This window comes from Protomyces lactucae-debilis, assembly GCF_002105105.1.
Source record: "Protomyces lactucae-debilis strain 12-1054 chromosome Unknown BCR37scaffold_14, whole genome shotgun sequence".
Taxonomy (NCBI): Eukaryota; Fungi; Ascomycota; class Taphrinomycetes; order Taphrinales; family Protomycetaceae; genus Protomyces; species Protomyces lactucae-debilis.
Genome location: NW_024468006.1, coordinates 339,949 through 355,125, shown reverse-complemented (window position 1 = coordinate 355,125; position 15,177 = coordinate 339,949). Strand labels below are relative to the sequence as shown.

Sequence of the window (15,177 nt, the reverse complement as noted above, 5' to 3'; positions counted from 1 at the left end):
AGATATGGCGTGCAGCTGAAACTTTTCGTCTTTTCTCGCGTTCTTTCGATCGTAAATCACACTGCAGCTATCGGCATAGTAGCATGGACAACTGTAGCACTGCTGCACTGATCAGCTCTGGACTATACTGCCGAGCATTGAGTGGCTATAGGGCGTGTAACATGTAGGCTGGAGCTGCATTTGCATTAGTAGCAGCACCAGTCAGTGCCGACGCAATGGCGGTATTGATCGAGGAGACTATCCAAGACTCCAGGAGGCCTGGTGTCTGAGATTCTGAATCTGAGGCACCACAGCTTGTCCAATATCATGCTGGTCATATACGCGTCATCTGTCCTCGGCCATCGGCCTGTAGACGAGGACCGCAGTCACTGACTCACCGGCGTCACCGCACTGGGTTGCACGACTTTGGGTGCGGCTACGTGAACGGACTCAACGCACAGTGAATTTAGTGGTAGATCTGAATCTGCGAACCTACGGCTACGAAGCTGCGCCGTTTCCAAGGCGCTTTGCTGGGTCACTTCACTGATCTCAGAGTCAGACTCAGTCACTCAGAGTCTCAAACTCGCCTGGTCACAGTGGTCAGTGGTCACTGGTCAGTGGTCGCGGGCTCAGGGCTGAGCCTGAGTGCCAATGCAGCGCTAGAGCAAAGTGCCAATTGGAGAAGAAGCCGACGCAGATTGGGGAGAATGGGCGCTCCGCTTTTCCGTGGCTGCGCAGGCGGATCGTTTAATCGGACAATCAGGGTAGAATTGCAGTTGGCAGGCCCACCCCCAAGAACGCCGACCTCGCTTGAATCAGGGGGCTTAAGCGCGGCACCAGATTATGGAAAGATGTCATCTGTCATATGAGCACGCAGCAGTGGCAGGTGCACGGCGTCAGCCAGCACAGCAGCCGGCTGAGCAAAGTCTCCGAGTCGCTATATCACACCGCAAGATCCTAACAATAGATGTTGTTCATGCCATCAGAGTCTTCTTATACTCTGGCACTCGCCCTCCATACCCATCCTCATGGCTCAACCCGGTGAACAAAGCACCGCTGCTGAGGATGCCAAGAAGAAGACGAAGCTAGGCTACCATCGACAATCAATCGCCTGTGTCTTTTGCCGACGACGCAAGATACGATGCACCATTACGGATCAGGACTGTGAGTGCAGATCTGTTTTCTTTTAGTATTCTGCTGACCTTTCAGCTGGCAAGTGCGATACATGCTTCAAGCTTGGGAAGGACTGTCAGTTCCTCAAGGTCAACGATGCGATTGCACTGGACCATGTCACACCCATCAAGCGCAACAAGCGTGCTCTCTCACTTGGGCATGCCAAATCACAAGGCCAGAGCTGGCCTCATGAACATGATGACAGAGCGTATGAATCGGTGTGTCGTCCAAGGTCGTTGAAGAAGCATATCTAACCATCAGTCGCCAATGCAGCCGCCTCAACGAGGTCGTATTGTCTTCACTCGCGATGTCTACAGGCCTAACGCACGACAACAGCAACAGAGGGAGGATTGGTCGGAGCCGTTGCCTGCGCAGTCTGCGATGCCTCTTCAGCGTCCTCGGCTGCCGCACAGGTATACAGATCCAGCTTTCAATTTGACGAACGTGGATGCAGATTTTGGAGAACAAATGCAATACAATCAAGAGGCGGTTGCAAGTCCGATGCCAACACCCACCGAAATGACAGCCGAGGCTTACTTTGGTTCGCAGCCATATTTTGTCAACGAAGAGCCTTTCGCGGTTGCTGATCAAAGAATGGCATATACGCGATCAAATCTGGATATGGCTCGATCAGCAAGTCAGCCATACGACGGCCAATCGCCATATTACTCGGAAGCAACGAGCGAGCGCAGCCGTTCCATCGATGGGCGACCCATCTCACATCCAGATGAAGCAATGTACGGTGTGCCTCCGGAGATGATGGCCATCAACGCAATGGGCGCATTTGAGGCGGATTTGTACCAGCAATATCAGGGCATCTCGTCTCGGTCGAGCCCCTTGCAGTATCCAATCACAGCAACAGCGTCGTCGATTGATGACTATGGCAGGCAGCAATCTCCTTTCACGCTGGAGCAGAATTTTGGTATGCGTTCGCAATCGCAACCACAGCATGCTCGACAATCGCCAGGATTGCCAGTCTATGCGATGCAGCCAGCACATATCCAGGCACAGCCGCCGATGCAGTCGCAGCAGCCGCAGCCATTTGAGATGACACAGGGACAGTCTTCACATTCTGCAAGGACGATATCGGGAGATCAGCCATTCATCCACTATAATCCGCGTGGCAATGGGCGTGGTCACCGAAGCAGGTGAACGACGAGGGGTAAATTTGCACTGCCAAGTGCCAATCGGGAAAATGGAGAGTTTGATACAATTGAAGAGAAAGAACGACAATGACTGACCGAGGGCGGTCAGTGGTCAAAACAGAGGGGACAAGGGGTAGAGGATTTAGTAGCGTTGCTTTAGGGAACACAGATGTGGTTAATTGACTTGGACTCGGATCATGCTGGGAGCTACGTGCATGTGTCTGAATATGTATATGGCTTTTCTGCTTTGGCTAAGGCAAGCGCCTCGTCTAGACAATGCGGATGAGCAGATACACCTATCGCTGTGAACCGTATCAAACAAGGTCAGCAATAAACGCTGGCCTTTCATGTGTCTACATCCCAAGACTAGGTGATCTGAAGAAAGCGAGTTATGGTATTGATGTTGAAGCCGTTGAATCCACTATTGTTTCATACGTGTTCGTAGACTGAGCCAATCGATACACCATCTTCCGACCCGCGCAACATGGAAAGCGACCACTATCCAGTAGCGTGGATATATGTATCGAGAAATTTTTCAAAGGCTCAACAGCGCTGTCTTTCTGTCTGTCTTGAGCTCCTAAGGTTGCTCGCTCCAAGTTGCTCTTTACCGCCGCTTGTAAGGTCGCGTCAGGGGCAGTTCCAGGTTCTTATTCAGATGACGCTCCCGCGGGATATCCCGCACTGCTCGACGCGACTACAAATACAGTCGACGCTGTCCAACCGACCTGCAAACAGTCACTGCTAGTCCTGAGTCGGCTCATTCAGTTCAATCAGCCTCATCAATAGCTTCTCGTGTTACATCGCTGACAAAATATGTTTTTGGGCCTTGACCTTTCGACACAGCAGCTCAAAGGTGTTGTCATTGATGATCAGCTCAAACTACGTTACGAAACAGTCGTTGCTTTTGATGAAGACCTGCCGGGCTACAAGACTAGAAAAGGCGTTTATGTACGAGGAAAGCAGGTCCTTTCGCCTGTCGCACTCTGGGTGGAAGCGTTAGACCTACTATGTGCTCGCATGAAGGAGCAGCAGGTACCACTCCATCAGATCCGCTCAGTGTCTGGATCTGGACAGCAGCATGGCAGTGTATGGTGGTCTGATCAGGCTGAATCCAAGCTTGCTTCTTTGCAACATGACAAATCTCTGGTTGAACAACTTGTTCCGGCTAGCTTCACCTATGACTTGTCTCCGAATTGGCAGGACGCGTCAACTCAAGCTGAATGTGACGAATTGGAAGCGTGTGTCGGTGGAGCAAATAGACTTGCGGAGATTACAGGCAGCAAAGCACACCATCGCTTCACAGGTCCGCAAATTCTGAGACTAAGAAAGACTCAGCCAGACATTTACAGCCAAACCGCTCGAATCTCCTTGGTGTCTTCTTTTCTGTGCTCTCTCTTACTTGGTCAAATAACACCTATCGACGCTTCAGATGTCTGTGGAGCCAACTTGTGGGACATTCGCAACGAATGTTATCATAAGCCACTCATGGACTTGGTGAGTGGCGGCAATGCAGGCGACTTGGCCTACAAGCTTGGCGAGGTATGCATGGATGGGGGTCGCAAGCTAGGCAGAATCTCAAGCTACTTTGTGGAAAAATATGGCTTTCACAAGGACTGTGATATTGTGCCATTCACAGGCGACAATCCAGCTACGATCTTGTCTCTACCATTAAGGGAGCGTGATGCTATGATTTCGCTAGGGACCAGTACCACCATGCTGCTCTCAACGCCGCACTTCGTTCCTTCGCCTGCATACCATTTGTTTGCACACCCAACAACCGTTGGCTTGCACATGGCCATGCTTTGTTACAAGAATGGTAGTTTGGCAAGAGAACAAGTCCGCGATGCCATCAATGCAAAGCAGCCTATAGCAGCTGGCCAAGACCCATGGCAGCACTTCAACGAGCTAGCAAAAGTACGTCCAACTCAACGACCAGAGCAACTCGGCTTCTACTTTACCTTGCCAGAAATCATTCCTCTCTGCGAAGCTGGTACCTGGCGCTTCGACAGGAAGAACGGCCTGCAACAGCTCCCTCCAGATTCAAGTTCAACATGGCACGTGCCGGAAGATGATGCCCGAGCCATTCTAGAGAGTCAATTCCTCGACATTCGTCTGAGGTCCAAGGCCTTCTTTGACCCGGATAGCACAGATGCAACGAGCACGACTCAGCAGCCAGATCGAATCTATGTGGTGGGCGGATCTAGCAGAAATCCAGCGATTGTTCAAGCACTCGGTGATGTCCTCGGTGGTCAGGAAGGCGTGTATAGACAGCTGGTAGGTGCATCTAATGCATGTGCTCTGGGAGGAGCCAACAAGGCTGCCTGGGCGTCGTTACGTCAGCCTCAGGAGTCCTTTGAGGACTTTGTCGGCCGGAAATGGGACGAGCAATCGAGCGTGGAGAAGCTCGGTGTTGGCTACGATGCAAAGACGTGGGAGCTGTATGGAGAGATGCTGGGAGATGTCGCTGCAGCTGAGGCGCTGATTGTTGACGGCCGTGTGTGACTGCTGGTGGTTGCCGGCAGTTGCCTTCGCCCTTTTGCTGCGGCTCAAATGCGGAGACGAGGCAGCAAGCAAGATCTGTGGAGCATCACCTTGTACCAAACCTCCTACCCTTTCCATAGCTACATCTCCTGCAATGGCAACCATCATTGCACGAACGCCCAAGGCACGCGCCATGAAGCTGCTGTCGTACGTCGGCAACCACAGCACTGGCTGCCCCTGCCATGGCGCCCACGCTCAACCCAGCATGTGTGCTACCCATGGCCGAGCCAATGCTGCCGTTTCCTCCATCAAGGGCAACCTCGCCAAGTCTCGCAGCTATGCAACACCAGTGGACGAGAGTGCTCAGCGCGAATATGCCTTTGAAATGGCCGCTTCTGCTATTCGTTACGGCGAGGGCGTGACGCGCGAAGTCGGCATGGACTTCATCAACATGCAGTCAAAGAACGTCGTTGTCTTTACCGACAGCAACGTCAAGAAGCTTGTGGCCTTCAAGACGGCCATTGCATCGCTTGACAAGGCTGGCGTCAACTATCACGTCTATGACAAGACCCGAGTGGAGCCTAAGGAATCCAAGCTGCACGAAGCCATTCAGTTCGCTCGGGATGCTAAAGCAGATGCATTCTTGGCCATTGGTGGTGGCAGTGTCATTGATACCGCCAAGATCGCCAACCTGTACACCGTGTACGACCAGGCCGACTTTTTGGACTTTGTCAACGTGCCCCTCGGCAAGGGCTTGCCCATTGAGCGTCAGCTGCGCCCATTGATCGCTGTTCCTACCACCGCTGGTACGGGTTCAGAGACGACTGGCAGTGCCATCTTTGACATGGAATCTAAGAAGGCCAAGACGGGTATTGCTTCGCGCATGTTGAAGCCAACTCTCGGCATAGTCGACCCACTCAACACGGCCTCGATGCCACTTGGTGTCGCAGTGAGTTCTGGTCTGGATGTGTTTTGTCACTCTCTCGAGTCCTACACGGCTCTGCCTTACCATATGCGATCTCGTCCATCGGACCCTAAATTCAGACCCGCATACCAAGGTGCCAACCCAATTTCTGACATGTGGGCACTCAAGGCACTCGAGATGTGTATTGCCTACTTGCCCCGTCTGGTCGCTTCGAACTGTCAAGATGAAGAGGCACGTAAAGGCATGACGCTCGCTGCGACCTATGCCGGTATCGGCTTTGGCAACGCAGGTGTGCACATCTGTCACGGAGCATCGTATGCCATCTCTGGTAACAACAAGAGCTACGTCCACCCTGACTACAACCAAGACACACCCCTCATCCCACACGGTGTGTCGGTAGCAGTCACTGCACCAACGGTGTTTAGGTTCACCGCTGCTAGTAACCCAGACCGCCACTTGCTCTGTGCCAAGATGTTGGGTGCCGATGTCACGAATGTCAAGGCAGAAGATGCTGGACAAGTGCTCGAAGAGGCCATCAAGGCATTCTTGTCAAAGTTGGATGGACAGCCTCGTGGTTTGCAGGACTTGGGTTACACGCGTGCAGACTTGCCTGCGCTTGTGGAGGGTACCTTGCCGCAACAGCGGGTGTTGATGTTGTCTCCAGAGTCGGTCATGAAGGAGGACCTTGAAACTATCTTTGAGGGCAGTCTCAAGTGGTAGAAACAGAAAATAGTCACCAGCTTGCTTATTTGTTGTGTATCTCTCTGCCTTGTTGCTATGTGCTACTTCTCCAACTGTGCTACTTCTTCAACGACTCGTTTGCAATCACCTCGATCCAGTCTGGGCGTTAGTGTGTTCCTTGATATTTGAGCGATGCATACATTTGTCTGGGTCATAAATGAAGGCAATGCTCTTCATACGACCATCCGTCAACTTCTTTTTGAATTGCACACCAAGCTTCTCGAAGCGCTCACAACAAGCTTCGAGGTTGTCAACGGAGATGGCCAAGTGCCCGAAACCTTGCTTGTCCTTTCCTTCGTTACCATTGTGATAGGTCGTCTCATCCGACTCGGTGCCGTGATTATGCGTCAGCTCAAGAATACCCTCTGCGTCGCTGAACTGGTTCTTGCTCTCCGACTTGGGTGTCAGGTCAGCAGTCTTGACGCCATTGGGGAGGGTTTTGGGGAAGGAGAGGAAGTACAGATCAAAGCCTGCTTCTTTGGCTTCAAGCTTCGCAATGAAGTGCATGCCCAGCGCTTCCTGGTAGAATTGGACTATCGATGTTAGCCTTGCTGGTGCCTGAGCCATGCATACGTGACACTTTCGGATCCTTGATGCGAATCATCGTGTGGTTGAAGCGATAGCTTTGAACACTGAACTGTCCCTCGATGTCTTCCTTGCCATGTCCAATGAGCTCGATCCAGTACTCATCAGGGTCAAGGGCAAACGCGATTTGCTTCATACGGCCTTCACTCTGACGCTTCTGGAACTTGACGCCGTCTTCCTCGAGACGCTTACAAGCAGCTGGCAAGTTATCGACCTAGCACGACTGTCAGCATGACAATTCTCCTTCTCGATGGTCACCTACGCTGAAGCAGATGTGACCGAATCCTTTATGCGGGTCTTGGTTGCCGCTGACATAGACTTGTCCATCTTGGTCTTCTGTGCCATAATTATGGGTCAATTCAAGGACGGCCTCTCGGTCAGAACGATCCTTGCCCTGACTTGGTGCATCGGGCGAGTCGAAAGCCAAGAAGTACAAGCAAAACTTGGCGTCTACACAGTCAGCTGGGTGCCGTGGTGATCTATTGATGAAGGAAGCACAGACCTGGCATATCCTTCGTATCAATCAGCTTCATGCCAAAGTTCTTTTGATAGAACGGTAGCGAGACTTTGGGATCCTTGATACGGATCATCGTATGGTTGAATTTGTAGGTGGCCGTGTCCGTCATGGTACTTGTGCTTCTACTTAGATGTCTGGATGTCTGCTGTACTCTCGAAAGCAATCTGCTCATACAACAGAAGGTGAAGGGAGGGGAGGAGCTGGATGTTGCTGTTGGATCTTCGAAGTACTCCGCAATCCCCAGACGTCATCGATCCACGTCTCAAGTCAAGGCACATTCAGGCGACGGATAGATGTGGCATAGGAGGAATATATAAGAGTGTAAGGCCGTCTCCGTGGTGTCAGTCATTCAGCATATGTGACACAGTGATGACACAGAAGCCTCTCTTGTGTGTGTGCTCCGCTGAAGTGACGAAAGGACGTGAGCCAAACCAAGGCTAAATTGCAGCGGGCCTGCTTCGAATACACTCTGTAGACAAAGGTCTCTGCGTGAAAGCCAACGCAAGCCTGAAGATTAAGGTGAGCGAACATCCTTCCGTTCTAGGTTCCAATGAGCGGTCGACAATACGCTGAAAGAACCGTGAGTAAGCAGTAAATCCACCGTGATTCACGGCAGCAAGAAGCAACTTGGAGCTCGGAGGCAGCCTGTGAGCAGAATGTCCAGCAATTAACATTTTTTTGTGCACCATGGAATAGCAAATGTCACAAGCATCTTGCCATTCTGCCATTTAGAGAATGGGCTCCCAATAGTTCTTTAGGCTAGCCATGATCCTCATTGTAGATTGCTTCACTTCGCCCTTCCAGACCAGCGTGCCATGAACCTCGCCACGGGTGTGATTCTCTTCCAACTTCGCTGACCGGATGAGATAGTAGCAATCTTTATAACCCCTTGCGAGCCATTTGCGAGGAACCTGGGCACATGTTAGCATCATGGTGCTTGGAGCATTCGGAGGAAGCACATACGACTTTGCCATCAATGCCGCCATTGGGTAAGCATGCGACTGCTTGATAGAGGTTTTTATTTTTCGTCAAAGAGTAGGCGAGCGGCGATATGGTAGCTGCCTTTTTGATATTGTGGTTGATGAGTCTTGTGGTCATGCTCGCGTTTGCTTGTCGGTGTCCTTCTTCAGTCTTCCCCTACTCTGTCTTGAGGGCGTAGTTGGTGTAGTTGGTGTATGTGCTGCTGCTGGCGGCGAAGAAAGAAAAAGCGACGCAGCAACTGCAAGAAAGTATCCATCCATATACCTACTTCCACCCTCCAATGGATCCTGCCCTCCAGCCCCTCATACACTGTCTGGAGGGTTCTCTCTCGCCCGACCAGAACATCAGGAAACGCGCAGAACTTGATCTCAAAAGTGCAGACCAGTCAGCAGGGTTCGTCGGCGCGCTCTTGACAGTCGTGACGGAGACGGATGCACCAAGTGTACAGCAAGCAGGTACGCGTCTTTGAGCTTGATTGACTGCATGTGCTAATCTGCAAGGTGCTGTCTTTCTCAAAAATCTAATCAGTCGACGCTGGGCGCTCGAAGACCTCAGTGCATGTTTGCCAGAAGTTGAAAAGGCAAGCTTCCGAGATCGCATTGTGCCTGCTCTCGTCTCTGCACCAGTCAGTATTCGGCCTCAGCTCGCTTCTGTCTTGAGTCAGATTCTGAGTGCAGATTTCCCTGAACAGTGGCCAGACTTTCTTGGAAAGTGCTGCAGCTTGTTGCAAGATGGTGATGTACAGCGCGTCTATACGGGATTGCTGTGTCTGCTTGAACTCACGAAAGTCTATCGATGGCGCTCACTTGGACGACGAGCGAGTCTGGACACTATCATACAAGCAACCTTCCCTATTTTGTTGCAAATCAGCAATGGCTTGATTGATGAGGAGTCTATGCTCGCTGGCGACATGATGCGACTCATTCTCAAGACGTACAAAAGCGTCGTCTGGCTGGAACTATCGCAAGATCTACAGGACATGTCTTCATTAGTACCCTGGGGACAGCTCTTGCTCAAAGTGGTCACGAAGCAACCGCCTGCAGATGCCATGAGCACAGACCTGGATGAGCGGGAATCACATCCTTGGTGGAAAGCCAAGAAATGGGCCTACTTCTCACTAGACCGCTTATTCTCGCGTTATGGAGACATTAATCAACTCTCGGGCGATGCACACAAGCAATACAATGGTTTTGCAAAAGTCTTTACCCAGCAATTTGCGCCCGAAATTCTAAAGTGTTACCTCACGCAAATTCAAAATTGGGCTGCTGATCGCAATCTTCACTGGCTCAGTCCGCGTGCATTGTACTACATCGGTGACTTTTTCACACATTGCGTCAAGCCTAAGGGAACGTGGCAACTGCTCAAGGACAATGTCGATTCATTGGTAGAACATTTCGTGTTTCCACAAATTTGCCAAACAGAGGATGATCTCGAGCTATGGGAATCGGATCCGCAAGAATACATCAATAAGCGCATTGACATCTACGAGGATTATACATCACCTGACACGGCAGCGATTCATTTCCTTATGGCGGTAGCAAAGCGGAAAAATTCGAATGCCTTCATGTCCACGCTCGCGTTCATCAATAAGGAACTTGCCACGTACGAGAGTGCCGAACCTTCCCAGCGTAATCCAATCAGAAAGGAAGGTATTTTGCGTTTGACGGGTTGCCTATCACCTATGATTCTCAAGGACAACTCACCCGTCAAGAACATGATGGAGCAGTTCTTTAGCCAACACATTTTTCCCGAGTTTCACTCACCACATGGCTACATGCGTGCCAGAGCATGCGAGATGATGAACAGATTCGCAGAGATTGACTTTGCTAATGAGCAAAATGTGGCGACTGCGTATGAGGGAGTTCTCAAATGCTTGACAGAAAAAGAACTGCCTGTTCGTGTTGAGGCCGCGTTGGCCTTGCAGCCGCTTATTCGTCAAGAGTACGTGCGACTCGCCATGGTGCAGAGTATCCCGCAAATCATGAAGGTCTTGCTGCAGCTCGCCAACGAGGTGGATGTCGACTCGCTTTCTAATGTCATGGAAGAATTTGTTGAGGTATTTGCAAACGAATTGACACCGTATGCCGTCGAGCTGGCTGAGCAGTTGCGTGATACATTTTTGCGCATCATGCAAGATACTGCAGATGCGAATGGACCCATGCCGCCTGGTGAGTTTGAATGGGAAACGTTGGACGACAAATCGCTTGCTGCGCTCGGTATTCTCAATACCATCGGCACCTTGATTCTCAGTCTTGAAAACACATCCGAGGCGCTCTTCAAGCTGGAAGAGACAGTCTTGCCGGTCATTCTCTTCACACTCGACAATGGCGTTATTGATTTGTACGCGGAAGTCTTTGAAATCATCGACTCTTGTACCTACTCAGCAAAGGCCATCTCACCGACCATGTGGGGTGTCTTTGAGCGTGTCCACCAGACATTCAAGACAACAGGTATGGACTATATGGACGAGCTATTGCCGTCCCTCGATAATTACATTTGCTACGGCGCACAAGCCATAGCAGAGACGCCACATTACCAGGATATCGTGTTTGACATCATCCAGACCCTTTTCACAAACGACAGACTCGGCGTGCAAGACCGACAGTCAGCAGCCAAGCTTGCGCAAATGTTTTTGCTCAACCTGCGCGGTCACATTGACAAGTTCTTGCATCCGCTCATGGGCTTGTTGCTTGGCAGACTTGCGCATCCAACAGAGCCCAAGCGTGGCATCTACCACACTTTGCTCGTTGAAACGATTGTTGCTTGTCTCTACTACAACCCTGAAGCGGCTCTTGCCTTCCTCGAACAGCACGGTGGAACCATGGATTTCTTTACTATTTGGGTTGCAACCATTGGCGACTTTCTGCGTGTCTACGACAAGCGCCTTTCGATCCTTACATTCTTGTCGCTGCTTCGACTACCGCGCGAGTCTATCCCAGCATCGCTACGTAATGGCTGGGCGCAGCTTCCCAAAGCAATGCTTCAGCTCTTTGCGTCGTATCCGGAAGCCATCAAGCGTCGGCAGGAAGCACAAGCGCTGATGCACGCAGATGACGACGAAGATGCGTTTTGGGATCGTGATGACTATGATAGTGACGAAGACGATTTTGATGATGAAGAACTTGAGGCTGTTTTGGCGGAAGAGGCAGAGTTTTCTGCAAACGACAAGTCTCAGGATTATCTCAAGTTCCTCGGTGACGAAGCAAAACGGCTTGCATCGGATGCTGACGCCGTCAATCCACATGGTAGCGCGGGACAAGATGAGGAGGAGATGATGGAAGATGTACTCTTCAACACGCCCATTGACAATGTGGACCCTTACCTGCAGGCAAAGCAATTCTTTCAGCAGTTGCACGAACAGGACTTGCCCATGTACGAGGAGTTCACAACCGCGTGGGGCCCTGATGAGCGTGCCGTCTTTCAGAGTGTGCTTGCACTAGCAACTCAGCTTGAGGCGGCAAATGCCATTGTAGCCGCAGTAGATGGGGAGGACTGAGTACTCACTACTGAAGTTCTTTAATCATGATCATAGTATTCAAATACAGGTCCTCCGTTTCGACTTAAATCCTTGGGCATCTCGCTGAACACCCGGATAGTCTCTTTGACGGTAGCAAATTAGCAATCTCTGGAGATTTCGCCAATATCAAAGGATTTGAAAAACATCGACTTGTCAAAGATCACGACACTTCAGCAGCTTGCCCTGCACTAAATTTGCATGAAGACGGTCGTCCTAGATAACGGCTCAGCTTGCATAAAGCTCATACAAGTATCTGAGTCAGAAACTGATCGCTTTTCCACTGCTCCAAACTGTGTCGCTCGCTCCAAGGATGATAGGAAGCTATTCATCGGTCCTGAGCTATGGCCGCGATTACAGCAGCAACCGCAAACAATGCAATTCAAGAGAGCGCATGACAGAGGATACTTAACATCTTGGGAGACTGAGCGGCTTATCTGGGACGAGCTCTTTCGTACCACAGGTGTTGATGATGCACTAGCAGCTAGTGCGAAAAACGACGAGGGAGATGGACAAGAAGCATCAGCTGCATCAGATGTACTACTCATCTTGTCAGAGCCGCCAGATAACTTGTCCACCTTACAGGAGATGACTGACCATATGGTCTTTGACTACTTTCGCTTTGATGCTTTTGTACGGTGTCCTACAGCTCTCCTTGCAAGTTACGGCGCTGCGTCAGCCTTAGGAGATTTACAAGGTCGGCAAAGAGAGTTTTGTCTTGTCGTGGATGTTGGATTCTCACATACGCACATCACACCTATCATTGATGGTCAAGTAGCCACAATGCACGTCAAGCGTCTTGATATCGGTGGCAAATTTTTGACCAATGTTTTGAAAGAGAGCATCTCATTTCGTCACTACAACATGATGGAAGAGACTCTGCTAGTAGAACACATCAAGGAAGCGTGTTGCTTTGTGTCTATGGAGTTTGAAAAAGACATGGAGCGTGCGCGGGATGGTACACTCAAGACACAGTATCTGCTTCCTGACGTGGCCACCAACACGCCCGGTCGTCTTGTCGAGGCTGAAGACATAGCTGCACTTTCCGAAGACGCGCAACTCTTGCCATTGACGAGCGAAACATTTACGATACCAGAACTCTTGTTCACACCAAGCGATATGAGTCATACGCAAGGAGGAGTTGTCGATGGGATCGTGCAGGCCATTGAGACCCTTCCTAGACACATCCAAGGTCTTCTACTCGCCAATATCATCGTCCTTGGGAATAGCTCACGTTTCAAAAACTTTGAAGCCAGACTGGAGCGTGATTTGCAAAGTCGCATTGACGACGCGCTTACCATTCGTATCACTACGCCTGGTTTGGATGCTACAGCATCAGCAGGGCCGACACAGGTCGATGCACAATCTCGATGGTTACTCGAAGCCGGAAAACAGTTCGCCAGTTCCAAACAGTGTCGAGGGATGCGCGTGACACAACATCAGTGGCGCAAGCAAGGTCGTGCAGCGACGCGTCAAGCATGGCCCGGTCTACTCGCAGTCGGTGCACGGCCAGGTGACCTGACAGATGCAGCATTGGCATCGCTGGATACGCCGTTGCAGAGTACGACGTTACCGGAACACAATGGACCTGGTCGTCGTCGCAGCATGTATATCGAGAGTGAGCGATCTGATACGCCACGATCGTACTCTCCGACCACGGAGGAAGAAGTGGACTCAGACGGTCAAGTGAAACCGAAACGCATCAAGTTGTCGGATCTCAATAGGCGAGGTCGTCGATCAGGGCGTGGTGGTGGGCAATCGCGGCGTGGTAGCGAAAAGCAAGGAAGCAGTTCGCGGGCTGTCTCAGTGAAGAGCGAGGCAGTTGGTTCTGACTCCCAAGGACCGGTCATCAAGGCCAAGGGCAAAAATAAGACGCGCTGAGAAATTACGTGAGTATGGGCTGGACGACGCCGGCTATAGACTCGCTTTGGAAAGAAGAGCCATCGCTTTTTTCTTCGTTGGGATGCTTGGATACACTAGCAGAAGCAAATAGCAGGAGACTGGATTAATGAAGGTTCAGCAGCAATTTGATTTCTTGCGTGCCGACTTATCCGCGATATGCACACCACTGCCCATACCCACCATATTGCCACGCGACCGCATGGCACGCTCGGAGTCCGTCCTAGCGGCCGTCTCTACAAGTCTCTTGACAATGGCCAGGAAGAGCGCTTCAACACCATTCCCAGGTCCCTCATCTTTTGCCGAGACTTCATGACAGATGGCGAATCCTTCTTCTTGTGAAGCGAGGCCGAGGTGTTGCACGGCATACGCTACACTTGTCCCAAATGTCACTTGACGTAGTGACGGATCTTGACGTACGCGATCCGTCTTTGTGCCAACGAGATGGATGAGAATATCATCTGGCATATTCTTGCGTAGTTCTGCAAGCCATGAGTGCATCGTCTCAAAGGAATCACGAGACGTGAGGTCGTAGCATAAGATGGCTGCGTGCGAGCCGCGGTAATACATGGGGGCCCTGCGGAGGTTTGTTAGCATACATTCAGTGCCTGTTATTGATGGGCACATACATGCTTCTAAAGCGTTCCTGGCCCGCTGTGTCCCATATCTGCAATCGTACAGTTGTTTCATCCACTTGTACCTTCTTTGCTAGAAAGCTAGCCCCAATCGTACTGGCGCCATTCTCCTGGAAGGTCTGATTGACATATCTTAGGACAAGCGAGGATTTACCAACACCTTGCTGGCCGAGGATGACAATCTTGCGGTCGATTTGGGTGCCACGCTCCATGGGCGATGACATTTGTAACAGTGTTCTAATTTTCAACCTTTCGTCTCTTGCAGAAAGAGGAGGTTCCTTCGCGCAGTAAAGAAGTTGGGGAAAAGGATTGAAGATGTAGCCGCAGTCAATACGTGACAAGGTCGTATGACCGTGACAAAGAAGGCTTCCCTTGGTCGTAGCAGAGACCCTTTGTCTTGCCGGTCGTTTGGTCGTTCAACCGTAACAATTCACCGGCCTGAACGAAGGTCTTTCACTCGACTCCTGAGCGTATCGATATAATTATCGACAATCACAGACAAGGTCGCCAACCCCGTCAAATTGATATGCGCAATTATTTGTTGTTGCCTTAACCCCCTCGCGCGCGAACAGATGCACTCCGTGTCGATACTGCACAAGTAC

General features: G+C 51.0%; 7 protein-coding genes across 7 annotated transcripts; 5 read left to right on the top strand and 2 right to left on the bottom strand.

The window, feature by feature from the left end:
* The first annotated feature begins 797 nt into the window (after positions 1-797).
* On the top strand, positions 798-1,518 carry BCR37DRAFT_381469 (uncharacterized protein). The gene is made up of 2 exons (XM_040869702.1): positions 798-1,143; positions 1,189-1,518. The coding sequence occupies exons 1-2, from the start codon at positions 1,008-1,010 to the stop codon at positions 1,404-1,406; spliced, it is 354 nt and encodes a 117-aa protein (XP_040724151.1). The 5' UTR covers positions 798-1,007; the 3' UTR covers positions 1,407-1,518.
* A 1,592-nt stretch (positions 1,519-3,110) lies between these two features.
* BCR37DRAFT_403210 (uncharacterized protein) lies at positions 3,111-4,799 on the top strand (the record flags this gene model as incomplete). The annotated part of the gene is made up of 2 exons (XM_040871983.1): positions 3,111-4,211; positions 4,236-4,799. 2 exons carry the CDS (start codon positions 3,111-3,113, stop codon positions 4,797-4,799), a joined length of 1,665 nt encoding a protein of 554 aa, XP_040724150.1.
* A 244-nt stretch (positions 4,800-5,043) lies between these two features.
* BCR37DRAFT_403224 (putative Fe-containing alcohol dehydrogenase) lies at positions 5,044-6,423 on the top strand (the record flags this gene model as incomplete). The annotated part of the gene is made up of 1 exon (XM_040871985.1): positions 5,044-6,423. The coding sequence occupies one exon, from the start codon at positions 5,044-5,046 to the stop codon at positions 6,421-6,423; it is 1,380 nt and encodes a 459-aa protein (XP_040724149.1).
* BCR37DRAFT_83998 (lactoylglutathione lyase) lies at positions 6,371-7,996 on the bottom strand. The gene is made up of 5 exons (XM_040872504.1): positions 7,532-7,996; positions 7,292-7,479; positions 7,018-7,243; positions 6,585-6,977; positions 6,371-6,543 (listed from the first exon to the last, which is right to left on the bottom strand). Exons 1-5 carry the CDS (start codon positions 7,716-7,718, stop codon positions 6,503-6,505), a joined length of 1,035 nt encoding a protein of 344 aa, XP_040724148.1. The 5' UTR covers positions 7,719-7,996; the 3' UTR covers positions 6,371-6,502.
* A 777-nt stretch (positions 7,997-8,773) lies between these two features.
* Positions 8,774-12,119, top strand: BCR37DRAFT_359975 (importin-7). Its single transcript, XM_040868219.1, has 2 exons — positions 8,774-8,982; positions 9,028-12,119. Exons 1-2 carry the CDS (start codon positions 8,808-8,810, stop codon positions 12,021-12,023), a joined length of 3,171 nt encoding a protein of 1,056 aa, XP_040724147.1. The 5' UTR covers positions 8,774-8,807; the 3' UTR covers positions 12,024-12,119.
* A 123-nt stretch (positions 12,120-12,242) lies between these two features.
* On the top strand, positions 12,243-13,319 carry BCR37DRAFT_349634 (actin family; the record flags this gene model as incomplete). The annotated part of the gene is made up of 2 exons (XM_040867937.1): positions 12,243-12,528; positions 12,577-13,319. Coding segments are annotated over 2 exons (1,029 nt in total), but the record flags the coding sequence as incomplete, so codon positions are not given.
* Positions 13,320-14,057: 738 nt separating this feature from the next.
* BCR37DRAFT_349216 (P-loop containing nucleoside triphosphate hydrolase protein) lies at positions 14,058-14,787 on the bottom strand (the record flags this gene model as incomplete). Its single annotated transcript, XM_040867908.1, has 2 exons — positions 14,058-14,517; positions 14,570-14,787. The coding sequence occupies 2 exons, from the start codon at positions 14,785-14,787 to the stop codon at positions 14,058-14,060; spliced, it is 678 nt and encodes a 225-aa protein (XP_040724145.1).
* Positions 14,788-15,177: the final 390 nt, after the last annotated feature.

Bases quoted from the DNA above. Each gene is read 5' to 3' on its own strand.
- BCR37DRAFT_381469 (XM_040869702.1), top strand. From the start codon at position 1,008: ATGGCTCAACCCGGTGAACAAAGCACCGCTGCTGAGGATGCCAAGAAG. The intron at 1,144-1,188 runs GTGAGTGCAGAT...CTGACCTTTCAG, and splicing joins CACCATTACGGATCAGGACT to CTGGCAAGTGCGATACATGC.
- BCR37DRAFT_83998 (XM_040872504.1), bottom strand. From the start codon at position 7,718: ATGAGCAGATTGCTTTCGAGAGTACAGCAGACATCCAGACATCTAAGT. The intron at 7,480-7,531 runs GTCTGTGCTTCC...CTGACTGTGTAG, and splicing joins TGATACGAAGGATATGCCAG to ACGCCAAGTTTTGCTTGTAC. The intron at 7,244-7,291 runs GTAGGTGACCAT...CAGTCGTGCTAG, and splicing joins TCGGTCACATCTGCTTCAGC to GTCGATAACTTGCCAGCTGC.
- BCR37DRAFT_359975 (XM_040868219.1), top strand. From the start codon at position 8,808: ATGGATCCTGCCCTCCAGCCCCTCATACACTGTCTGGAGGGTTCTCTC. The intron at 8,983-9,027 runs GTACGCGTCTTT...CTAATCTGCAAG, and splicing joins ACCAAGTGTACAGCAAGCAG to GTGCTGTCTTTCTCAAAAAT.